The sequence below is a fragment of the Pezoporus flaviventris genome, unplaced genomic scaffold (assembly GCF_033815535.1).
Source record: "Pezoporus flaviventris isolate CSIRO_AGI_PZ_B2104156 unplaced genomic scaffold, CSIRO_AGI_Pfla_v1 ptg000007l, whole genome shotgun sequence".
NCBI lineage: Eukaryota > Metazoa > Chordata > Aves > Psittaciformes > Psittacidae > Pezoporus > Pezoporus flaviventris.
In genome coordinates, this window is record NW_026892555.1 from 7,147,630 (window position 1) to 7,173,187 (window position 25,558).

The 25,558-nt window shown below is 43.8% G+C and overlaps 2 protein-coding genes across 2 annotated transcripts in view; both read left to right on the forward strand.

Annotated features, from left to right (window-relative positions):
• The window catches only part of ZFAT (zinc finger and AT-hook domain containing), a 529,595-nt gene extending 519,154 nt beyond the window's left edge, over positions 1-10,441 (forward strand). The window contains exon 17 of the transcript XR_009742419.1: positions 10,251-10,441. The gene's annotated coding sequence lies outside the window, so the exon portion shown is untranslated. The remainder of the gene's footprint in view (positions 1-10,250) is intronic.
• On the forward strand, positions 1,874-24,504 carry ST3GAL1 (ST3 beta-galactoside alpha-2,3-sialyltransferase 1). Its single transcript, XM_061447691.1, has 6 exons — positions 1,874-2,379; positions 11,926-12,122; positions 15,221-15,400; positions 19,588-19,633; positions 22,142-22,261; positions 22,766-24,504. The coding sequence occupies exons 1-6, from the start codon at positions 2,068-2,070 to the stop codon at positions 22,937-22,939; spliced, it is 1,029 nt and encodes a 342-aa protein (XP_061303675.1). The 5' UTR covers positions 1,874-2,067; the 3' UTR covers positions 22,940-24,504.
• Positions 24,505-25,558: the final 1,054 nt, after the last annotated feature.

The following is a 25,558-nucleotide window of genomic DNA, read 5'->3' on the forward strand; positions in this document are numbered from 1 at the left end:
CTGGTTAGCCCCAAAACTTCCTTCTAAAAAGCTAAAGTGAGTACAGGATTGTTCCCTGGTGCTGTTTGATTCACTGGTGCAGGTGATCCCAAGCAGCCGGGGTTAATAAAGCCTTTTGTTGTCCAGCCAGACCCACTTGTCAGCCCTTGAGCTCCTGTAAATGCATTTGTAGGGGCCAGACTTAAAAGAAATCTCAAGGCATTTGGCAAACAGCCGCTGATTGAACAGCACACACTACCCATCACGTGCTGCGGATGAGAAACATGAGGTAGAGCAAAGGCTTAAGACCACTGTCTGAGGCTCCTGCCTTTGGATTTGGTTTTATGGGGCTCAGTAAATATTTACATGCCGCCTCTACAAACCAGGCCTGTGCTGTCTCCAGGACACCCTGACAAACCCCATTTGGCCTTGCAGATCCTCAGGAGAAAAGCCAGCAGCAAAGCTGGGGATGTTGTACCCAGCCCAGAGCTGTGACCACCAGATGCACTTCTCCACGCCCTCATAAGCATTGGATTTGGGTCCTGCATCAACGTGACGCACAGAACGGGTTGGAATGATGGGTTTTAACAGTCACAGTTGTAGTTTTGCTGTTTGTTTGCTGGTCTGAAGCCTGCAGCTGAGCAGTGAAGGAGACTGTTGCTGGGCTTGTTCATAATCTACATGTGTTCTGACACAGATGCTTCTGTGATGCTTTCCTTCTTTTTATTTTTAATCACAAGAGTGTTATTTAACCAATGGCACTTTGGGGGCTTTTTGCAAACATCCGAACTTTGAAAAACCACAACATGTTTTTCTTCCCACAAAACAATGGCATCGTGGGAGGAAGTGATCCACTTTTTGACTTTAAAAACTCGTTTAAATCACTGCTTCCAGCCAGGGGGGAACAGAGAGCAGCTCCGGGTCCCTCTGTGTCCCCCGACTCATTGAGGCAAAGCAGCTTCCTGCCTCTCTGCCTGGCTCAGGATCCCATGGGAACTCTCTGAGATCACCGGCTGCCCTCACCTACCCTTCCTTGGCAGGAAAAATAGCAATAATCCATGTGAAACAAAAGCCATTTATGCTTTTTCCCCTGTCCGTCCCAGCACATATAAGGTTTCTTTGAATCACGAGTCCAGCCCCATTGCTTAAGAAATTAAGCTGGTTGTGGGGAGGAAGAGAGAGGAGCAAATTCCTCTTCTTCCCAGTCCTGCTCCTCCTTCTTTGACGAATGCTTTTTGTTCAGCTGCTTTGAGTTATGAATACTTTGCTGCGTATCTTGTGGCTCTTAAGGTCAGCATAAGGGGAGGAGGTGAGTCATTGCTCAAACTGTAATTCAGATACAGCCAGAGCAAGGAGGCTCTTTCAATAAAAAGGGACTCAGTATCCACAGGTCTATTCTCTGCCCTTTCGGAAAGTTCACCCTGAAACTTCTCAGTATGCAAATACCAAGGCAGAAATCACAGCCGGTGCTGCTGTGTCAAAGGCTGTCTGAGCTGATGGCAAGTTTTGTGATGGGCAGAGAAAAACAGAGGAATTAAGTTGGGAGGAATGCAAAATAAATATTCTGACAATAGTTTTTCTGTCTTTTTTTTTTTCTGTGTGTCTCCAGGCTGCAAACTGCTCTCCATGGATTAAATGGACATCAAAGCGCGTCTCCCTGCTGGAATGTACGTCCCTGGATGATCTGATCCGATCCTTCGTGAGCTGACTTCCGAGATACAAACTAAATAACCTCCCTTTTGTTTCTACAATCTGCTTGCTTTAATTTATGGCTTGCTGCCACACAGAAAACCTAAATTCTAATGCTGATATTGCTCTCCTCTAAATCTTCTGGAACGTGGAAGGACAAGGGTCCATCTTGAATGTTTATTGGGAGAAGCTATCAGCAGTGGAAGCACTGTGAGGACGTGAAAGGAGATACACAGCTTTGCCTTTTTGAAGCCTATTTTGGGAGAAATGTAGCTTCTTCCCATATGGATGGAGTTTGTATGTTCAGCCTAAGCCTGGGGTGGTAACTGGCAGGTGCCTGCAGCATCCTTTCCTTTTTTGCCTTACATTGTGCTTGACGGCAGAACCCGAGTGGCAAAGATGGTCACCGTAAGGAGGAGGAACGTGAAAGTGTTTACCTTCGCCTTTCTGCTCATCACGGTAACGTCGTTTCTGCTGAACTACACGCACCAGGTGACCACCAACACGTGGGACCCGAGGCACCTCATCATGCAGTTTTCAGAGCAAGTCCAGAAGCTCTTCAAGTACCCCAAGAGACCCTGCAGCTGTCGCACGTGCATCTCGGAGCTGGGACGTTCCCTCTGGTTCGATCAGAGATTTAATTCAACTATGCAACCTTTTCTGACCTCACAAAATGCCTTGATCCCAGAAGACAGCTACAGGTGGTGGCTGGTAAGTGGGAGGTGTGGATGCAGCCCGGTGTTTGTGCGATGGTTCTGGTGTCAGGCTTTGAGCAATGCTGAGCAGATCCTGAGAGCTGGTTCCTGCCAAAAGCTTTTCCCATCTCAAGCTGACAAGGAAGCAGAGGTGGAAGAATGTGGGTGTTCATGCTGCTGTTTAGCTTGTAGGCTAAACACGTTCACTTGCTCCAAGGTAGAAAAGTCCCTGGCAGAGTTAGGGGGTGAACCCAGAATTTGCAAATGTTAATATTGCCTTTTTCTCCCTTCCCTTGGAAAGACTGGACTTTGTAAGCCACGTTGTATGTCTTCAGATGGTAAAAAGGGCTTTTGCCATCTGAGGTAGCAAAGCAAGCTCGTGAAGTGTGTAATTCCCTTGGGGCTCTCCCTATCATAAGTCATGGATTACCACATCCAGCTCTGGAGTCCTCAGGATAGTAAAGACATGGATCTGTTGGAGAGGGTCTGGAAGAGAGCCACAGAAATGATCAGAGGAATGGATCACCTCTTCTATGAGTAAAGGCTGAGAGTTGGGGTTGTTCAGCCTGGAGAAGAGAAGACTCTGGGGTCACCTTATTGCAGCCTTTCAGTACCTCAAAGGGGCCTATAAGAAAGATTGGGAGAGACTTTTTAGCAGGATCTGTTGTGATAGGATGAGGGGTTATGGTTTTAAACTAAAAGAGGGTTCTTTTAGTTTCTAAACTGAAAGAACTAAGATTCAGGCTGGATGTGAGGAAGAAATTCTTTACAGTGAGGTTGGTAAAACACTGGCATAGGTTGCCCAGAGAGGTGATGGATGCGCCATCCCTGCAGCCATTCAAGGCCAGGCTGGATGGATGTGGTTCTGGGCAACCTGATCTAGTTGAAGATGTCCCTGCTTATTGCAGGGCAATCACGGGTCACTGGGAAGGAGCAGCTCTAGCTTATCCTTGAGCAGGATATCAATGAGCCTGACCCAAGCATCATGAAAGCTAGCAGATGCCTTCCTCAAAAAGCACACAAGGGAAGAGGGTGTATCCCGACGTTTTACCTAATTAAAGCCTCTTTTATGTCCTCTTGAAACAAGACATCGATTAAATTAATTGCTTATGGTCTGCGCTGCTGAGCTGCTAACACATAGGTTCTGGCTGCAGTGACCCCAGTTAAGTTGCAGTTTCATTGTGACTTGCTTTCTCCTTCTGGAAAAACAGTGTCCCTCTGCCTTTCTTTGAACACATAACAGCCTGCAATGAGCACAGCAACCCTTGATACCGAATTTGGGGCTTTCAGCCCTTTCCTGGCACCCTGGGGAACCCCCTCCGCAGTCACCCACTTTCACAGTGAGGGCATTTAGGTTTGGAGGAGGTGTTAAGTGCTGTGGGAATGAGGCTGTATCTGATCACTTCTCACTCTGCTGGCTGTTGCATTTACAGAAGAGAAAAAGAGATGCCACTAAACAACAGCTTTAACTGTTGCATAAATGATACCCTCATTTTAAAATTAAACCCTCCTTTTTTTTGCTGTGAGTCTCACATACTCCAGGCGTTATCCTTTCACCATCTCCTTGACCATGACTCAGATTTCCCATCATTTGTGTTTTTTCTTGCAGCCCCCAGATGCTTTTCCTTCTGGTCCCCACATTTCCTGTGTTCAGAAACCATGTAGATGAAGCCCTTAGTGACATGGTTTAGTGATGCTCTTGGCAGTCCTGAGCTAATGGTTGGCCTTGATGATATTAAAGGTCTTTCCCAAACTAGCTGATTCTATGATTCCATAACTTTTAGCTGAGCTTTGCTGGAGCCATGAGAAGGGAAGATGACAAGCTCAAGTCCTAGTTCCACTTGCCCTGGGGTGAGGTTTTACCAGGGACCTGAGCTGACCTAACAGTTGGCAGGTTTTGGGGATGAGGTGATACCCCAGTTCCAGAGGATGAGGATGTTCATGAACACCATGAGTGTTCAGGCTGGCTGTGAAATGTGTCCTGATACTGCCTCTGCAGAAATGGGGAGCACTCAGCACCTTGAGGATATGCTGGGGACAGGATGGGATAGTCAAGGCTAAATCCTGTCATTGGTGCAGAGGCTGTGCTGGTGGGCACGGTGCCTCTGCTAGTCCCCAAGGGCTAGCACATCGCCGCTGGGCAAAACCACACTGCATTCTGCACTCAGACCTCACTCGATTTTAAACATGAGGTTTGAATGGATCCTCTCTTAAAAGAAATGGGAAAGGAAGAAAAAGCTTAGGACTCCTAGTACAGAACTTTGAATTTCTAATTCTCCTTGTAGTGGGGCTGAAACAAACAGAAAGGCACAAATACCTCACTTCAACTCAACCTGAAACAGATTTTTTTGGGGGAGGGTTGTTTCTTTTTCGGCTGAACTAAAAAACAGTGACTTTCAGGACTGCCAGAAGTGTTTTCTTTTCTCTCCCCACCCCCAAGTAAAAGCTTTTGGTTTAATTTTCAGGGCTGTCCGACCCTATTTTTATTGTTTTCATTTATTTTTTTGAATTCAGGTCAAGTTCAAAGGAAATGCACCACTTCAGAACACAAACTCAAAGCACTTTTTTCTTAGATGGTAAAAATAAAACTTCTAAGATTTCTATGCTTTTCCCACCGTATTTTTTTTTCAGCCAGAACTTATCTTCAACCAGATTGTGTGAAATATTTTGGTGTCCCCCAAAACTTTGTTGTCTATTGGAAATCAGTTCCTTACTGAAAATACATGCCCTAATCTATAGTAGATGGAGAAGGTGCCCTGACTCCTCTGAAAGATGCCTCTGGGTAAACCCAGCTCCTCATTGCAGCCTGTTTCCTATGTACATGTTGCTTTTGGGTAAGCCTTTCAAAGGCAGTGTCATTTCTACAGTAATTCCCAGGTGCATCCCGTTTGCATTCCCTTTTTCACTGTTCGTTTTTAGGCTCATCTTCAAAGCGATACTGAGATTTCAGCCGGTCTTAAATGAAACGTTGCTCATGGCCGTGTATTACTCTTGCTTGCTTTGCCAACTCAGAAATCTGTGACTTTTTACTGTATTTGTACTTAAAAGATGAGGCGTGAGGAGACCTGAGAGTTCTTAAACTTCATTTCATGCGAGAAATGACTGTGTTTGCTGTCAGGAACTGACTTCAGACATCGTGCTGGTTTCGTTATGCTGTAACTGAGGTGAGGGTGATTTCACTGGATCTGTTTGCAATGAGGCTGTGACTTTCCTGTCACAGGGAGACCCATGTGATATGCTTGGACTAAACACAGGCAGAGTCCTTGCCAGAGAGCTGTCTATCACCAGGCTCAGTATGACCTCCCTTCCCATTAACCCTGTTGTTGTATATGTGAATAAGAAACATTAGTATTAGTAAGGAGCATTAGTATCCCTCCACTTGTAGGAAAGCAAGGACTGATTTCAGAGCCAGTATTTGAGGTGAAGTGACATTTGGGGCTAAAGGATGGGGTGGTTTCACTTGCTTACAGCTCTTCACATGGCTGTCAGGATGCCTCCTTTCCTTCTTTTCCTTCCTTCCTTCCTCCTCTCTCTCTTTCTTTTCTCTTCTACTTGCATATCTCTTACCTATCCATGCGTCTGCCTTATCTTAGCATAAGATAGATGCTCAGGGACTGGGAGAGTCTCAGTGCTTTGGAAGTTGCACCTTGTGTTATGTGACACATTTCTTGCTGTTTATATTATCATCCCCACCTCCCTGAGCCGGCTCACCTGCAAGCTTTTCATTGTTGTTCCATGACACAAGTGCTGTGGATGTAAGGAATGAGGGCAAACAAAGAAACTGTGCCATAACACAGCATAGCACTTAGTTATAGCTTTCTAGTTTCATTCTCAGGGGTTTTGGCATTGTTTTTGGTGGTCAGAAGGTATTAAAAACATGAGATCAGAACCCGATGTTCTAAATCCAAAATAAGCCTGTTGAGGTTGATGGATTAAAGTTGTCATAAGTAAAATCAGGCTCAGAGTTCCCTGGCAATCTTATCTGTAGCACATTGTTCATAAACGCGACAACAATTTTTATCTCGAGTCTTATGATATTTGAGGGTTTTGCTTTGGGTTTTTTTTAGGAAGAAAGCTCTGCTTGTGGGGCCATGTGATCAGCCTATTGAAAACAAAATGTTAGTTTTTACTCATTGTGTTTGTAGGAAAAAGTGCAGTATACAGCTTAAAGACTTGTTAACCGTACGGCAGACAAAGAGGGCATTCCCAATACATGTGCTGAGCTGATTTTTAGGACAGCAGCAGAGCTACCTGGCACCTGAGTCATGCATTTTGAATGCTCTTTGTAGGAAATCTGCCCAACTTCTTGGATCACCAGAAGTCTTTAAAACTAGGATGCTCTCTGTGACACTTTGAAAGGAATACACAGGGCTCAGAGCACCGAAGGTAGCAGAAATCCAACCCAGATCCCAGGCACTAGTCCCAGTGCCTGCTACATGCCCACTCCTACCTGGTGTTGTACTGCTAGGGTGCAAGCAGGCCATTTAGACCAGCCTTGGGCATATGAGGACAGATGGATCTGGAGGTGATCCAGGTTCATGGGTCTCTCTAAGCACTGCAGTGTGCTCTGCAGAGCTGCAGACATCCTGCAACTAGAAACAAAGGCACACAGAGCTGGTGGAGGAAGGGTCTTTGCTCCTTAGAGTGGCATGGAGGTGACCTATGAGCCATGGAAGTCAGAACTCATATGCACATGGCATATGCATATCATTGTAGGATATTTACATAAAGTATGCACATTACATTCATATTTGAGAATACATATTTTTTGACAGACACAAATGATTAAACAAACCCCAAACTCTTGAAAGCCTCTATATTCTTCCCTTAATCTCTTTGATGCATGGTAATTGCAGGACATTAAATATGACAATAATAATGCCATATTTTCCAGACCAAGGAGGCATGTTTAAAATTGATGGTTTCCTTTTAACCTCTCCTTCCATCTGCAAAATGGAGATTACCTGGATTTGCCCCACCAGGCTGTTGCTAGGATTAATCTTTGTTCAATACCTTATAGCTGGGAAGCGCTGCGTCAGTATTAATGCCTCCGAACTGCTGCAGCGAGGCAATCAGTAGCTGTGTAAAAGAGACTCTAATGGGGCTTTATTCCCTCTTTATCATTTAAAAACAGTTAAAAAATTACAAAAGGCACCAACTTCCCCAGGCTGCCTGGCTGCATGCTCACAGGGCTGCAAAATGCACAGGTATACCTGCCTGTCCACTATAAACGTTGTGTCTCGGTCCATGCTCCATCTGCCTTCACATCACACCAATAATTAGAGGTTAAGCAGGATATTTTCTAGCTGTTCATAAATTGGGATTTTGAAAGTGTATTTAGTACACTGCCAAACTTGTCCATAGATGCAGGATGCACAGGTACCAGGAGAGATTTCCTTTGAGGTTCCCCTGCCTATAGCTGTGTCCTCACCACTCCAAGCTGTTAGCTCTGAGCAGCCTTGGCTGAATTCACACCGTTTGCATCCTCTTAGCTGAGTTTTGGGTATTGCTTCTTGGCAATCTCTGGCAGTGTGATGGTACCAGCGGGCTCAGGGAAGTTTCTTAAAGCAGCGGAGTCCCCTTAGTGGATGTGTGCACGCAGGGATGGGAGAATGAGCAACAGGCTGTTCCTTGGAAAGCCATTCATGGGTAAAGAAAGGAAGCGCATACACTTACAGGGAACTTTTACTTGCCCTTTTTCTTGCGTTTTTTAAATGAAAATGCAAAATCATCTGGTAACTTCTGTATTTGAAGTGGGGAGATTGTGAGGCTGGGAAGACAGGGTAGTTTGAAGATGATTAGGACACTTGCCATTTAATAGTAACTTCTAATTCAAGGGTTCGGGATTCAGTTTACCAGTACCTAAAAGGACCTAGAAGGTGGCTGGAGAGGGACTTTTGACAAGGGCATATAGGGATAGGACAAAGAGCAATGGATTTAAGCTGAAAGAGGGAAGATTTAGATTAAATATTAGGATAAAATTCTTAACTATGAGGGTGCTGAGGCAGTGGCACAGGTTGCCCAGAGAAGCTGTGGATGCGCCATCACTGGCAGTGTTCAAGGCCAGGATGGATGGGGCTTGGAACAACCTCGTCTAGTGGAGGGTGTCCCTGCCCATGGCAGGGGGCTGGAACTGGATGAGATTTAAGGTCTCTTCCACTCCAAACCATTCTGTGATTCTGTGGGTCTATGAAATTTCTCAATCTGGACTCTGAATTACAGTTTTTAACAACTTAAGGTGAAGAGTTGACTCCCAAGAGGCAGACAAATATTTTATGGAGGGCAGCGGGGTGGTTAAGTGGTCTAATGGTATTTCATATGTGGACACAAGGTGGGTTAAGATACCTTTTGTATTCAAGCAAGAGGTTAAACCTCATCTTTAGACACAGCTGTTGCTTGCACAGATTTCTGAGAAGAGCAACCATTTCACTGAGGACACAGGGTTCAGGTATTTCAGTGTATTTAAGCTCTCTCGTAGCAGCTGTATCCGTACACATATCCCTGGTACACATCTAAAGCACTTGGTGGGAGGATGCTGTTCCAGAAGAGCCACATGGCGCTGCTATGGCTCTGCCTTGCTCAGCATGGACAGACGTTCACCCAGCACTTTAGTTGATTTATGGCAAAGGCCAGACTGGTGGGAGCTTGTTAAAAGGTAAAGAAATAGACAACATTACTCCAAAAAAGGACAAAAATTTGGTGTGGGAAAGTGAACTATAATTGGCTTGTAATTGTGATGCTGTTAAGACGGTCTTTTTCAGGCAGTCAAGTAAACATTGTGCAATAAGGAGCTGGCACACAGTAAGTCTGTACTTGTAAAAGCTGTATTTGCCTTGGAGTTAACCAGCTTCATTGTCTTCTCGGCTCTGTTTTGCTGAGATGTCAAAGACTGAAGATAAGAACCAGTGCTGACTGGAGATCAGGCCTGAAAAGTGTGGTCCAATGTGATAATCATTGAGGAAATTAAAACAGAGAGCTTCTGTTCTGTTCCTGAGTTAAGGACAGATGTCTTATTGTGCAGTAAGGGTACAGTGCAATAAGGTCATCGCAGTGCACAGGTCATCATCCTGTTTGAAATCGTTGAAGGAATCTCTGTAATAATAATCTTTGCTATGGAAGTTGCGTACAACCAACAGGATGATGGTGCCCTGCTTTCAGGCTGGTGTTGGTGCCCATGTTTTAACTTGGTTGCTATACAGTTACTATAGACTGACAGCAGCATAACAGAAAGAAAAGGCAGATCCCTGTTCTGTGTAAATAGTTTCTTATAATTTTAATGCATTAAACATGTCAATACACCACATCCTTTTCTTTCCTCATGCTATCATCCTGGCTGAAAAGGCAATTTAACTTAAAAAGGGGGCTCAAGTACTCAGAATTTTCTGAAAATTACCTTCTTCGTCTGAATTTTCTCAGAGAAAATCAGTTCAAAAATAAGATTTTGGGTTGGGTTGGTTTGGTTTGTCTCTTTTGTTTGTGTTTGGGTCCGTCTCCCACTTTTTCCCCCTGCAGAATAACTCTGCTCTTAATATTTTGGTACATGTTTGGTTGTTTTCCCTTTTCTTTCTTAAAGGCACTAGAAAGTCAGATCACCTTTACAGAGGCAGAGTTTGGGTATATGCACATGTGTTCAAATAACTCAAAATAAGTTCCTATTTTAAAAAAAAGTCAGGTTTTTCTACATTATCCACCTGATACTATGCTCCATGACATCTATGAAGTCTCCATTTATTTTGAAGGCTGCAGACTCTCTAATATTAAGTGTTTTTTATATATTCAGAGTAAAATAAGGTTGGATTGGATTCATAATGAATGCACAAGAATTTAGGTAAATCAATAACCCCATGCGTAGTAATGTGGTGATAATCACAGAATGGTTTAGATTAGAAGGGACCTTAAAGCTCATCCAGTTCCAACCTCCTGCCATGGGCAGGGACACCTTCCACTAGACCAGGTTGCTCCAAGCCCCTTCCAACCTGGCCTTGAACACTGCCAGGGATGGGGCAGCCACAGCTTCTCTGGGCACCCTGTGCCAGTGCCTTAGCACCCTCACAGGGAAGAATTTCTTCCTAATACCTAATCTAAATCCCCTCTGTCAGCTTGAAGTCATTCCCCCTTGTCCTATCCCTGTATGCCCTTGTAAAAAGTCCCTGTCCAGATTTCTTGCAGGCCTCCTTTAGGTGTTGGAATACTGTTAGAAGGTCTCTCCAGAGAAATTCTAAGGACTCCATAGCATGGCTGTAACAATGGGTAGGGCATCCTGATTACTTTGCATCCCAATCACCTTGTGCAGTCCATACATGAATATATCGGCTAGCAAGGATTAGCAGGAAGATTAAGTCTATGTATGCAACATTTCTTTGTCTTCTTTTTTTCAAGTTCTTAGCCCCAGTGCTGCCTTGTAGCTCAGAGCTCTGCAGACCTGTTGTTGAATTCAGTGCAAATAAGGTTGCTTTATATAGTTCTGCAAAGAGACAGCAGGGAATTTAAACAAAAATTACAGCAATACATCTGTTTGTGTTTGCTTGTGAGAGAGAGAGCAAGAAGAATTAACAGTTCCTGGTGCCCTTGAGGGAAGCGCATTGGAAACTAAAGCCAAATTACCCCAGGCCCTTGCTGGGAGTCGTGGGAAAAGGTGTTTCTCCTCTCTCCCTCCCTGCCTCTCCTTGCCCTGGGCTGGCAGAGCAAGGGCAGAGCCTTTTGGCAGGTTTTGTGTTAGGAGCTCTTCTCCCTTTGTGAGAACCACAAGTGTGGGCAGTGCTCTCTGCCAGCACTCACAACCTCTGTAGTGACCCTCAGAGAGCAGAGCCCCAGACAGGGAGTGTGTGACCATCACCTGCCCTGCACCTTGCCTATACCTTCCTGACCTAGCCATTGTTTCCACCATGCACCACAGAGCTGCTTACAAAAGAGTTTCCCTCCATGGCAACAGGCACAATGACCAAGGTCCGGGTGGTTTTCTTCATCCTGGATGCATTTTTGGGATGATTTTACATCTCCAACCCTCAGGACTAACTCCACCATAGTTTCCTATTCACTAGCAGATGCTTTCTCCACAGTTCAGAGCAGCAGCAATATAATATCCCAATTCCACTTCTGGCATATGCTAGAATTTGAGGAAGGGGTGTCTGTGCTCCATCAGGTTCATTGAGACTCTTCAGTCCTTCCTAGGAGGGTTAAAAGAAACCTTATACCTGTCCTAATAGAAGATATCTGTCCCAAAGTGGGATTAGGCTTATAGACACCAGGCTAACATTTATTCTGCTGAGGTCAGCCCTGGGGAGAACTCATTATCTGTTCCACCATGGCTAGAAGGAGACTGAGGAGGTGTAGGAATCAAAGGAGAAAGGGGGAAAAGGAGGAACCAAGTTAAAAAAGTTAATGAAAAGGGATTTTCCACTTTTCTGTTGGGTTTTGGGGTTAACACTTCAGCTCCCAGCTGAACATGGGACACAGTGTCTGCAGGTAGATGTGAGAATGGTCTTTGAGCAGGCATTTGAAGCTACATCTTGCTTACAGAAAAGCTGTATTAGTAACCTGGAGTGATTTTTCTTCCCAACAGAAGCTGCAAGGAGAGAAAACTCCAAAGAATATTAATGCTACCCTCAAGGAATTGTTTGGGATCATTCCTGGGGATGGGGACCCCCTGCAGGAGCGAGGCACTTTCACATGCAGACGATGCGCTGTCGTGGGCAACTCTGGGAACCTGCGGCAGTCACAGTATGGCCAAGAAATTGACTCCCATGACTTTGTGCTCAGGTGAGTAGGCACCACCCCAGCTCCACATGGCTCTTGTTTAAGAGTCACTGGTGATTTGGGGGACAAGGGAGCAAATGAGATTTCAGGGGCTATCTAGTGAAATCTGGTACTTAGGTTAAATCTAAGTTCCAGGGATGTAAACTATGTGCGTTAGAGATACAACATCATGTTTTAGCTTGGAAAAGAACAATGAATAGATGTTGTAGCTTGTTCTGCCCTATCCATAATTGCCTATGTTAAAAAAAAAAAATCATAAAATTTATAGCAAAAGTTACTACAGATGGTACTTACAAGTGCTCTTTTACATATTTATTGATTGTACCAGATTTGACCTCTTGCACTGGTTCATTCTCAGACGATGGCAAAGAAAGACAAAGTCACTTTGCAATGGACAGGAGAAAACTGGTTGGCTGCAGTTACTTTGTCAATGGTTGTGTCACCTCTTCTTTTCCAAGCAGTGAAGGTTGGCTATTTTGTCCCACTTAAGTACAAGCAGGAACTAGGTGAGCAGACCTAATCACCCAGAGGGCAGCCAAGGTGTGTGGGCTAAGTTCATCTCCAATGCACTGTCCAGCTTTTATACCACAGCTATGAGCAGAGCACAATTTGGGGAGTGATGCAGTGCAGTTCAGGCCTGGAAGGGAGCAATTGCTATTGAAAATACTCTGGGAAATAACATAATCTGTAGTAGGATGCTGTGCATTGATGTCAAGAGCAAAGCAGCAGCAGATCAACACTATTTGAACTGTTAGGCCACCTTACGCCACTTGGCTTCCAGTGTGGCTTGGATGCTTTGTAGAGCCTTCTGATGACATCTAAATGTTCACAGTAATCATTTTGGGATCTGCTTCAATCAGGTGCATGCCTTGTCCTCTACCAAAGAACCTCCTGAAGGCAGAGGCAGCCAACCTGGTCTTCAGATCCGTGAAGTGAAGAGCTCTAGACATTAGTCCTGCAAGTTGCAAATGTGAGGCAGTTGAGGTGCATCTATGCTTAACTCTGTGTCCTTTGCTATGGAGACAGCCCCGTTTCTGTGTGAACTTTCTTATCTTACCTGACCTATATTTCCAGATTCATGCAGAAAAAGCTTTGCTAGACTCAAAAAGCTATATTTTTAAGTAGTAACTAAGGAGTAACACACTCAGTGTCTGCTCTAAGGCTTTGTTCTTTCCGTAGCTGTACATCCCTGGGAAGGGAGAAACTCCCTGTGACTTGGAATTGAACCTGCCAGTTCTGGATTTATCAAACCAGATCTGAAAGGATGGCACAAAGCTTTAGGATTCATTGTGGAAATTTGTGACTAGAGAAGGTGACCCTTCTGTGTGAATCCAACAGACAAAATCTCTGGTGACCTGATATCCACTTCCACGTGTTGTGGCAATAAAGCCAAGCACTGAGAAGAGCCAGCGAGTCTGAGGGGACTCCTTTCCTTCCACACACTGTGTTCCAGCCCACTCCTTTTTGTTTAACTATCTACTTTCATGAGAGAAGGAAGTTCTGGCTCGTTCCTTCCTGCTGAGACTGGGTGTGAGCAGTGCCTTAGACCATGTCACGCAGGCAGATCTACCAAAGTTGGTGGGGAAGGTACATAGACCTGAGGGCAGGTTGTGAGTAAGATAACCTAGATGCCACCCTTGGCTTTGTCCTGATGGAAAGCAAACCCCGTATTGTAAACCTTAGACTGACTAATCTCAAGATAAAACATAGTACGTCTCCTGCTTTGCTAGTATTTCTACACAATACAATGTGGGTGGCTGGCAGGGAAGAGGCTAACTAACTCAGTAACAAGTCCATGCAGTCTGGTAGGCTATTCTGCCTATGCTAGTAACTCTTCTTGTGGAAGTTAGAAGAAACTTAACTAATTCATGTGAGGGAACACTGCAATAGCACAGCCTGGCATAGATTTGGTAATCATATCTTACCTCTCCTGTTCTCGGTGACCAGATCTGCATGTTATCTGGCAATGTATGAAGCTCCTCATCACCTTGTCACCTACATCTTCTTGTCCTCCCTGCACTTCTGCCAGGGTTTGTGCTAATGTCTCTGCAGAAGACTCCACTGGGCTGCAGGGAAACCCATTCTGGTCTGAGCCAGGTTGGGGGTTACTCCATGGTGTTAAACAGCACCATGAATTCGTGCAAGGTTAGTCAGAGATCTCTGATTTGCATAACACTGCACCAGAGAAACATGCAAATCTCTACCTGTCTGGAGCTAATACATCAGGAAAGGAGCTGCTGATGTGTCCCCAGATTTGCTTTCAGAAGTGTACACAAGCATAGAGACATTTCTGCAGCCCAGAGTTCAGAAACACACCCTCTTCCCTGAGACACCCAATATAAGGTAGCCCTGTTTGGCCAATTCATTTTGACTGAGCCCTGGTGGGACCTGGGCAGATCTCCATGCAGTGACCCTAGGGTTACCTAAAGCACACCACATGTATGTAGAATCACCCTAAGTAGATGAATTGAAGTTGGAGGACTTACTGTAAAGTCAGCTTTGAGTAGATGAAGTGTCAGCAAGCAGGTCCTGGATTTGTCACTGTGGCTTTGGTGCGTTTTAATGGGAGAACCATAATGAATATTTGCTGCTCTTCATCTCACATTACATGGTTTGTTACCTTGACCCAAGACTGCTAAATACACCCATCCAGATTGGGAAGGGGATGAAGCTGCAAAAAGTCAAGCTGATAGACTTCAGGACAATGATTTTCTCTCTACTGGAGGCTGCAGCTTTAGGATGGAAGGAGATGAGTTCTCATGGTCACCACTTTTTTGATCAGCTCTCTGCTGACTGTCAAGGGAAGGCAGGGAAGTGCTCAGAGATACACCTGCTTGGTAGACACTCCCATTCAGTCCAAGGAAAACCACACTACAGCTGAGCTTTCATTTACTGTTAGTTTGTCCACATGGGTGATGGTCACTGAAGACCCCTGCACCCTGTCAAGCCTGTCTGAAGAACCTGTGTACAGCACTTTGCTTAGCCATGGGAGCATTTTCCTGCCTTTCTCAGACAAATTATTTGGGGAAGATTTGCACGTGTTTGTACCTAATTCTTGTCCCACTTCTTCCCTGTCTTCCCTTCTTACTTTTGGGCTGCAGAATGAACCGTGCCCCCACGGCTGGCTATGAATCGGATGTTGGGAGCAAGACCACGCACCACTTCGTTTACCCTGAGAGCTACAAAGAGCTGGCAGAAAACGTGAGCATGATCCTGATCCCCTTCAAAACGCTGGACCTGCACTGGGTTGTCACCGCGCTCACCACAGGCACCATCAACTTGTGAGTAAGGGCAGGGCTGAAGGGGTGGGAGCACCTCATGTTGCTTTAGGAGATAACACTGGGCAAATCCCTGCTTCTAATAAGGCCTAGGGTAGCTTTACAGACCCTCTAAGGTCAGAGTTTAGTCCTGAACACTTGCTTTCTAGGAACAGCTCAATGTTATGGTGCAGTCTTTGAGTTTGGTTTGTCTTTCCTGATGGAATGTGATTGAGAGACGTGCAGAGGGGAATATTGCTTTGTGTGTCACCTGCGTGTCTTAGCTTTAAATTCACATGTTCTACCTGCCAATAATGGGCCACATTGGTATTTATTTTCCATTTCTTTATGAGTGCTTTCAGAAGTAAATGTTCACCTGTTCACCATTTAATACATTTATGGCAGCACATAATGTGAACAAAGTGCATGTTTCTTGCGGACACCTGTTAGCAGATTTCCTCCCTTGCTGTAAGCTGGCTTTTCCTAATCCAGAGAATGAAATAACATGACATTCGTACTGTGTACAGGGTTATCTGTTGGATGTAAAGCCACAGTCTTGTGGGATTGCTCGGTGCACCCTGCTACACATCAGATCACATTACTTTATTCCAGAGAGAATTATTTCAAGACATTTCAACTTTTTTCCCAATTTCAGTGTCTCAGAAGATTAAAAACTTGGGACAGTAAGTCCTTGTTGACTGAGAACAAGACCTGCTTCACATTTTTAAGGAAAATTTTTGATGGGACAACTGGAATTTTACTTCTTTTATTCTTTTCTCTCTTTGCGTTTGTGTTTTAGGTTCTTTTCACATCTTATTCTCTTAACTTGTAACAAATCTGATTTATTGTCTTTCTACCTTTTTTTTTTGCCACTTAGCATATACAGTCATAAGCTGTCTTGAAAAGCATCCATCTTCAGGATCCACTCGTAACTTGGAAGGAAACTAAGCCCACTCAGAAAACTGGCTAAAACAATACCCAGTGTCGCTCTTGATGTGACAGGTCTTTCCTCTTCAGTCTGCAAAGCAGTGAAGTGGTTCTGCAAGAGCACTCCAGGCTCTGGAGGAAGGCTCTTCCCCCTGCAGGTCCTTGCCGTTGCAAGCATCCTTTCTTCTGCATTATCGCCCCTCAAACACACTTCTTTGTGTGCTGGTGGGGGAGTTCTTATCTGTTTGCCCATGGGTCCACTGCAGACTGCACCTGGAACCAGCTATCGAGCTCCTTCTCAGCCTCCCTGATGCTCCGCATCCTCCTCACTGTCTCCTACAGCTCAGCTACCTGCTGCTACCTATACATATATCAGGAGATATATGTAGGAGGTCCTACACCTGGGCACACATCTTCCAAGCAGGTCTGCTGCCTGTCCCTGTACTAGGAGAAAAGCCTGGGCTCTTCCTGCAACCTGAGGTCTACACTGCAAGTTGCGTGAGCCCTTAGCCTCTCAGGAAGACATAGCTGGTTGACCGCAAGGCAGTCACAGGAAAGGAAAAGCATCTTTGCTTAATAAACTACAGGATGCATTATATATTCATAGTTTGATTGTATACATGGGCTTGGTAAGCAGCTGGTATCCATTAGTGTGTGAGTATTTAACCATATGAAAGAAATACCATATTCAAAGCAAGGAAATTGCATAATGAATAAGCTGGTGTACACTGGAATAATAAAACCAGAAAATCATAAACACACGAATCATAACAGTAAATGTAACATGATTTGAAGCTAGCAGAAGAAACCTATGGACATTAAGTACACAATGTCAGATACAGTATATAAGGAAATTGTTGATTGCCCATTTTCAAAGGGGAGAAGGCATGAAATAAAAATAAAAAACATCTTAAATACAGTATTTTAGAAAGGAAGAAATACCTCCTTACCCCTCCCTGTGGGACATTATGCCCTGTGCAGAGGCTGCATAGGATCAACTGAGTGAGGTTAGGTTAAGAAGAACCTAAGTTATCCCAAGACAAGCAAGATAAGCATCCTGTATTGGTTAGACTTTTACGCAGTGTTTAATTTTCTGTATCCCATTCAAATGAAGTAATAATTTCCTAAGACTCAAAACCTGTGAATTAATCATATTCTCCTCCCAGTAGTATTACAATTCAAGCAATTTTTACGGTTCAAAATGAAAGCCAGACTGCAGGTAGCCTTAATAGTAGATTGAATTGGTAGCTGAATGATTCTCTCAGACATGTCCCATTTGAGTGATGGATGTCCCATTTCAAAGTGGCTCTCTAAGACTGAGCATTATCTTAGAAAAGACCAAGAAAAGCCTCTTGGGACAGAAAAACTTCAGGCCCTCATCGGTCATATTTAGTGCAGCTGCTTCAACTTGCCTTCTGCAAGGAATCTCCTCAGTGAGAAACGTTCCACATATCTCTGCTTGATTTGGCAAAGAGCAATTTGGGTATTCCTTAGAATGTTCTATATCTTCTACTTGGGTAAAACAGTAAATCTCCTGTACAAGGCGGCCAGTAATAATGGCACATTTTACTAGAGCCCTCCAGAGTGGCTCATAGACGTTTTCCATGTTTCCCACCTGTAGCCACCTTCATCACAGGCTTCACTCTTTGCCCTGCTCCTGTGGCATTTGCTGCATCACTCACTCCCTGGCTGCTATGTAGCCCAGGTTTTACACAGGTCTCCATTTGGTCTTGCCCAGCGTGCCAGTACTTTCCATGCAGATTTATGGAATTCTGCAGCCAAGTGACAGCAGGACTTGGATATTACTTCTGAAAAAAATGAAATATTCCATGATTAAAGTAACTAACATCATCTGGCAAGAGCTGGAGCAGTCTTCTGGCTGGATCAGAGCTGTGTCAAATACTACCTTGAGTACTGCATACCATTCTCTGGTCATCTATTGTACCTAGCCAGATGTCCATGAAATATGAACCCAATGTTTGCTTCACATCACCTTCATAGAAAAGATAGGCTGCTTATTTATATAGTAATGAGAAGATTTTACCAGCAAAGAAGCATTTGGGATCACCAAGCCTACTGACTTTGCTAATCAAGGTCAGGTGTGGGAAGCAAATGCAAGGGAGATTTGCTTAGAGCAGATCAAGAAGTCTGCATGGGTGTCTCTTCCCCATTAGCATCTTGTGTCACATCTCTGGAGAGCTGGAGCCCACCTGTCACCTCTAACATTGCATCCAGCCCAGAGCAGCGATTGCAGGGCAAGGATGCTCAGAAGTACCTAAGCAGATGAGGACATTGCCAGGTCACCACTGGTTTGGGAAGACTTAGGCTAATGTTTCAAAATGCTGATGATCCATGGTTGAAAGAGAAATAAAACCTTAATGACAGGAACATTGATGTTAAAAAAATCAAGTGAAAACATTTAGACTGAACTAATGGAAGGCTTTGGCAATTTACTAGAGCCCATCTACAGAGTATGTAGAGTATATTTTGGGATATACCCCAATGACAAGGCCAGGTCCCCAGAACATTTTCCCCTGAAACAGACTCAGGGAGATTCTCTTTTTCCAGCCCTCGTGATGAGCTGTGCAATGCCAGCATGCACGGGGCATGACATGGGGAAGAAAAGACTTCTTTTGTTTCCAAGACATGACTTGTGATTTCAACCCAGTCATAAGGTATGACTTGGAAGTTTTATGCTGGGAACTGCACAAAGCCTTCGATGTCCTCATGGGGAAGAAGAGAATAGCTTGCTGGTGAGGGGCTGTGTACTGGCAATGCCGGAGTTGCACATAACCACAGAAATTAGGAACTTTACTACCACCTACTCTGAAAATCATGTAAGAGCTACAGGTATTAGGAGGGGAAAAGTCTCCCCCTGGTGGGAAAAGCCTTTTCTGACCTGAAATTAAATGCAAAACCCTTCTGTTCATCAAAGTGCAAATACTGCAACAGTCATGATCCAAGAGGTAGAAGTCATGGTTCCAAGTAGTATTGATTTTACAGTATATTGCAACTAAATCTTTGATGCCTTCCTGTCAATAATTAACTTGAATATTTAAAAATGGAATGGCTTCCTATAAATGTGCTTCAGCAACAGCTCAGTTCTCATGCTGCATTTATGAATTGCAGCTTCATTTTCCAACAACTTCTTGTATTTATTACTTTCAAATAAGTTCAATTTATTGCTGTGCATGAAGAATATTCTTTCTTTCTTTGGAAATACATGAAGATATTAATACGTTGGGCTCTTACTAATCTTGGTGGTTTGTGTTTGTTTTTAACAGTACATATGTTCCAGTTCCACGGAAAATCAAAGTCAAAAAAGAAAAGGTGAGCAATGCTGCTTTATGGTTTCGTTCTGCTAATCCACTTGTAGGTCTTTTGCCTCTTTGGGACATTGCAAGAATCCATAAAAACTCATAAAAACTGCAACCAAAATCCACACACATTACAAGGCTCAGCTAAACTAAAGCTTTAGCTCCTATGTGCCATTCAGTCCATAGATCAACCACTAAATAACTGAGGTTGGAAAGAAACTGATGCTCTGACTATGCTGTTGCATTACCGCTGTTCTGAAGGTGGCATTGCTTCCTCTAGGACTGCTCAAAGACATTTAAGGTGCACTGCTGGCCAACAGTGCTCACCTTCCTCAGTATTTGCTCTGTTCCCACTTCATGTAATGACACTTTGAGCTCATATACTAATGAGTAGACAGCCTTGGGGGGGGGGGGGGGGGGTTAAGTAATTTGACTAAACTAAGGGTGTTTCACAGTCGTTGTCCAGTTCTTTATAACAAAGAGCAAAGTGAACTCTGAACAAAGTTCTGTGTTTTCGAGTCAGTGGAGAGAGAATTCATGATGTTGTCAATGGCTCTTGAGGAAGGCTCATAGCCCACAGCTGTAATAACTACCTGTACCCAATTAAACAGCTTGGAGACTGGGCTTAGGCCAAGTCCCTGCTGGTTTTGTCCCGGGTGAATTAATACTCTCCCAGGCAATGTTCAAGTAGCATAGATAGGGGAATATTCCCTGTTTTGCACAGGGACAGAATTGAGTGATGTGGACATGATCTGTGCCGTGCCACTTCCCTCAAGGCTAACAAAACACTTCTGACTCATTTAATTTCATCGTGTGGATGTGTAGAAGGCAATCAGTCAGGGGATTTCACTTCTCTGCAAAGGCTGAGGAAAGATGTACAAAGCTGGTCCCCACCCTACAGCACTCAGAAGAGAGTCCACGTCATGTATATTGACTATCACCCAACTATGCTGTGGTTTAATATACATGTCCTACTGTTGGAGTTAGGATTTCCCATGGGGCAGAATGGTCATGTTGGACGATTAGTCCCCAAGCAAAGACTTTTGTTGTAGCTGCATGGTTTGAGGACATAATCAAGGCAGACTATGTAGCGAGAAGAAGAACACTTCTTCCGTAGACCTTCCAGCAAAATACAAATCTCATTCTCACAGCCTTTGAAGAGGCTGGTTTTCTAAGGAGCTCAGGCGCCTAATATCTCAAGGGCTGATAAAGTATGTCATTAGCCCCAGAGCATTGAAATTACAAATTAAAGCACATGTTCTCCATTCAGGAGGCCAGGTTTTGCCGAAGGCTTCAAATGAGACTTTTAACCAGTATCAGTTCATATTGCTGTGCTTCAAACAGTGGACCTATAGAAGGCATTAAATAATCACTTAGCACATCCCTAGCTGTTGTGAGAAACACAGTAACCTCTGCAAAACCTATGTGAGATGCACTGTGGCAGGTTGTTAAACTCAAGTCACAGTCAAGTAGCACCAGGCCAGCCTATGGCTGATGATATGCAGCGGCTTCCTGAGCAGGGAGATGAGAACCTTGTATTTCTTCCCACACTGTGCAATGCAGAACACCCTGTGAGAAGCGATTACACGCAGATACAGTATCAGCAATTAACCTCTGACTCTGTAAAAGGGAAAGCCCTGCAGCTAACGAGATAGCACTGAAAGCCATCACTTTAATTACAAACACAGCATGGAGAGAACCTCCTCTCTTTGCCTCATTCAGGGAAAGGGGTTGAAACCAAGGGCTCCCACCAGTCCTTGGATTTATTGTACACTCAGGTCTGATCTTAAGTGCTCTCTGTTCATTATCTGATCTCATCATTTCCCTAGGGGATAACCAAGTGCAATTTATGTGTGGAAAAACAGCATGTTTGGAAAACAGGAGAAATCCTGCTATTCAACCTGAAAGTTTACACCTGACCCCTGGTTTCCTTAGATCTGTATCTACAGAGGTACCAAGACATGTTTGACATATTGTGCAGAAGATGCAGTTGCTCCTACGTTCCCACCCAAGTTATAGTTGGACTCAATGATCTTAAGGGTCTTTACCAACCTAGGTGATTCTATGATTCTATGAAATCTGGTATGGCATCTTAAACTTCCCTTGCTCAGGATTCCAACTCCCCAGAGCTCACCTGCATTACAACAGGATGCTGCAGGGAGAGTTAAGTGCCCAGTTTTCCTCTTATCTGTGCCATTTCATACCCTTTGGTTTCGTTAGGAACCACCCAGGATTTACACTAGTGTAAGCAGGTAGGGTATCAAGACCAAGGAAGGAATATTCACATGTAATTCAATATTCACGCTCATTCATATTTTCCATGTGTAACTGCACATGGAAAGTGTTCTTGAATGCATTTTAACTATGGGATTTTATTTTTCCGTTTCACCTGCCCTCAAGGAATAACTATTACTCCTTTCTGCTGGGCTCCCCTACCCCAATGTCCTTTAGGGATGACATGCTACCATTATTATTTTCCCAGGGTATTTATTTATGGGTCTTTCTCTCCAATTTTGCCTAGATCCTGGTTTATAATCCAGCTTTTATGAAATATGTCTATGAAAACTGGCTTGAGCATCATGGAAGATACCCATCCACGGGCCTTCTGTCTTTGATGTTTGCACTTCATGTATGCGATGAGGTAAAGTCTGGCTGTGTTTGGATATATAGACAAAAACTCAGGACATTTCACACTGAAGTGTCAGGAACATGCCCTTGCCCTTCACTCAGCCTTTATTTCTCTCCCTCCCATCTTCTCCACCATTCGCTTCTTTGAACAGATGCAGAGTCCTCAGTAACATGCACGTATGCTCAAATGGTGGTGATGGATTATGGTGTTTTGATCACCTGAGGTCAAATATCATACTCCGGGTACAGGAGTGTGTTTTTTATACTGCTAAGCAAATACTCACAGAGAGAAATATCCTTTTCTGTCCGAGTTCAGGTATGGTGGTGGTCTCAACATAGCTTAGGATGTAATGTCCCTTGAGCCATTATTCTGTGGTTGCATCATCTCATGCAGCAGAATTGCGTGGCACACCACCTTGGTCCTATAGATAAACTGAGAATCAAGAATGTTTCTTTGACATTCCAGATGAAAACCAATTGCTTCCCAGGCTAACACTAGTTCCCTCTTACTTCCTAGGTGAATGTGTATGGTTTTGGAGCAGACAGCAAAGGACACTGGCATCACTACTGGGAAAACAACGCCTCAGCCGGGGCTTTCCGGAAGACGGGTGTCCATGATGGGGATTTTGAGTTCAATTTAACTTTGACTCTCGCATCCATTGAAAAAATAAGCTTTTTCAAGGGCAGATGACCCTGGCCATGGGGAGAAGTGGGGGCTGCAATTTCCAACATGCAGCAGAACAAGGCTCGGTGAAGATGATGTGGGCTCCAGCCAGGTTTGAACGCGTGAATCTGCGGTGGATTCGGAGCATCTCACTGCTGCAATGCTCACCGCAGGGAGCCCGGCCGAGGACCGGCTTTCACGCTGCACGTGATCTCCTATCCACAGATAGCTGGGAACTACCAATCAGTTGTGGGAATAAATGAATCTCTGCTTAGGCTCTACAGCTTGATTCCTGACTGACTGATGAAAGATCTGCCTGTTGCAAATAGGGGAAACCTGGGCACAGCAGCTGCTGGTTGTGTGTCCGTTCTTTCCTCGAGTAAGGCAAGAGATCTTTGAAGAAGAGTGAAAACTTCTGGGACTTGAGACCTGCTTGGGCAGCTGTTAACATCATAGTAAGGATTACCTCAAAGAAATGAATTCACTTCTGCTGTTGATCTTTTTGAACTGTTTCTGCTGTTTGCTGTTACTACTTTTGGTTTCATGCTGTGTTAAGGAAAAAACATGATGAAGTTGCCTGGAGTAGTAAATATTTCAACCATTGCCTCATTCTGCATTGATAGCATTTATAAACACGGAGCAAATCAGGCCCAATCATATATTATTTAATATTGCTTCCTATACAGCCATAATGAGACAGGAAACTCCAGCAAAAAATTGGCCTTTTTAGCCACTTGTTTGTCTTGTTTAGTTACATATAATCTTTATTTCTTTTTTGTTTGGTGGAAAACACTCTGGAATGCTCATTTTTATTTAATCGATTGAAGGTTGGAATGTGGACTGTTTTCTTTCAGTCATTTATATGTGCCTTTTCAATTGTGCAACAGATGTGATTTTCTTTTTTTAAGATGAGAAACCCTAAATTAAACTTTTTTATAAGGGGGGGGGGAATTAACCAAAGTGTAGCCTCCATGTGGTATACTTTTGTAGTCAAAACCAATAGCGACAGCTCCTATATTGTGTTTGAGCAAACACAAACAAGACTCATTTTTAAAGGTAGCTTTTACCTTTTTTATGGGAAAATATCCCAAAAGTTCCAAGGAAACTTTTTCCTCTTATTTTTTTACAATTCTAGAAAGTGATATCTCCTTACAAGGTCTCTAAAAGTGGAAGAAATATCATGGGTTGGAATATCAGCTACTAATACACCAAGAATCTTTTGCCCTGTAGCAGTGTCTACAAGAACACAATCTACACAAGCTGATCCTACAGTGTAAGCCAGACTTCAAAATCATGTCCATCTCTGGAGGAAGGAGTGTATTAATGTCAGTACCTGTAGGCAGTGAGAGGAGGGAACCGACAGCAGAGATTTTGTATCTTCTGATTTTCATTGGAATCAATGCTTTTAATCCTCAAGGACAGATAAAGTGTGAATCCAAGAACAGAGTTCAGGTAATGAAGAAGGGAGAACAGGTTTTTATCCTTCTTGATATCATGAAAAATAGGATTCATGGATTATTGACCCATTTTCACCTCTGGTGAAGACAGGGGAGTTCTTGCCACAGACTTCAAGGGACTTCCAATCAGGCTTGGGAAAAAAAAATGGCATATTTCATTTTTAATGTATTACATATTTCATTTTTTTAATGTATGGCATATTTCATTTTTAATGTAGTACAGCGGTTGGGGTGTGTGGCAATTTAGAAATCATTATCTAAATGACTCCTCTCTCATGCACCAGTTGTGGCAGCATGACCAAGCAGATAAGTATTTGAGCTCAGTGAAAGCACAGCCCTTCAACCAGTGATGTGCTTCAGGCCAATATTTATCCCCTTGTTTTTCCGTGCCAATTGGTAACAGTGAGCTCCCCTCAAAGGCAGGAATTCATGGCACAATGACATGGTCAGTCAGAATATCCCTAGTTTGGGGATATTGCACTTGCTGACATGACCTGCCCACATGAGTATTACTGGACTCGCAACATATAAAGAGCCGAGGATGCCAAACGTCTGCACAGAGAACTGGGTTTCCGTTGCTGTACACACACAGCCCTTCAGGTTTGCAATATGGAAAAGGCAGGATTTTCACATCTTCATGCTGAGACCTGTTCATCAACCTCATGTCAAGAAGCCCTTTCCCAGTATGGTGGCCAGCAGAACTCACCTGCATGTCACAGGTGCAGCAAATTCAATGGGCTTACTGTCTTCTACATGTCCTTTGTGAAAGGGTGAAACATTTCTACCTGAACCATGTTTGTTTGATTGATTTAAGCATTCCCACTGGTTTAGTTGTTGTTAATCAATGTGCTTCTGGTGAGATGTCACAGTAATACAAGCAAAGCAACTATAAGAGGAAAAAGACTCCATGGAAGATTCTAATGGTATCTCTCATGGGGGTTTGGTACCCAAATCCCATTGATTTGGGTTTCTTTTTAAACACAGGTGACAGTTTGGGATCAAAGACAGTGGTAAATTAATCAGCTGTCTTCTAGCCCATGCTGTTCTGAACATTTCCTTTTGCTGTCCAAATTAAATTTCCAGTTTTCCCTGAATATTCTCCCTCTGACAGCACATATAAAACATCATGGCGTCTACGATCGTGGGTAGATTTAGTGTCTTCACCATGGAACAAGCTGCAATTCCTATC

Coding starts and splice junctions, on each gene's coding strand:
- ST3GAL1 (XM_061447691.1), top strand. CDS start 2,068: ATGGTCACCGTAAGGAGGAGGAACGTGAAAGTGTTTACCTTCGCCTTT. Junction 15,401..19,587: donor ACCACAGGCACCATCAACTT/GTGAGTAAGGGC, acceptor TGTTTTTAACAG/TACATATGTTCCAGTTCCAC. Junction 19,634..22,141: donor TCAAAGTCAAAAAAGAAAAG/GTGAGCAATGCT, acceptor AATTTTGCCTAG/ATCCTGGTTTATAATCCAGC.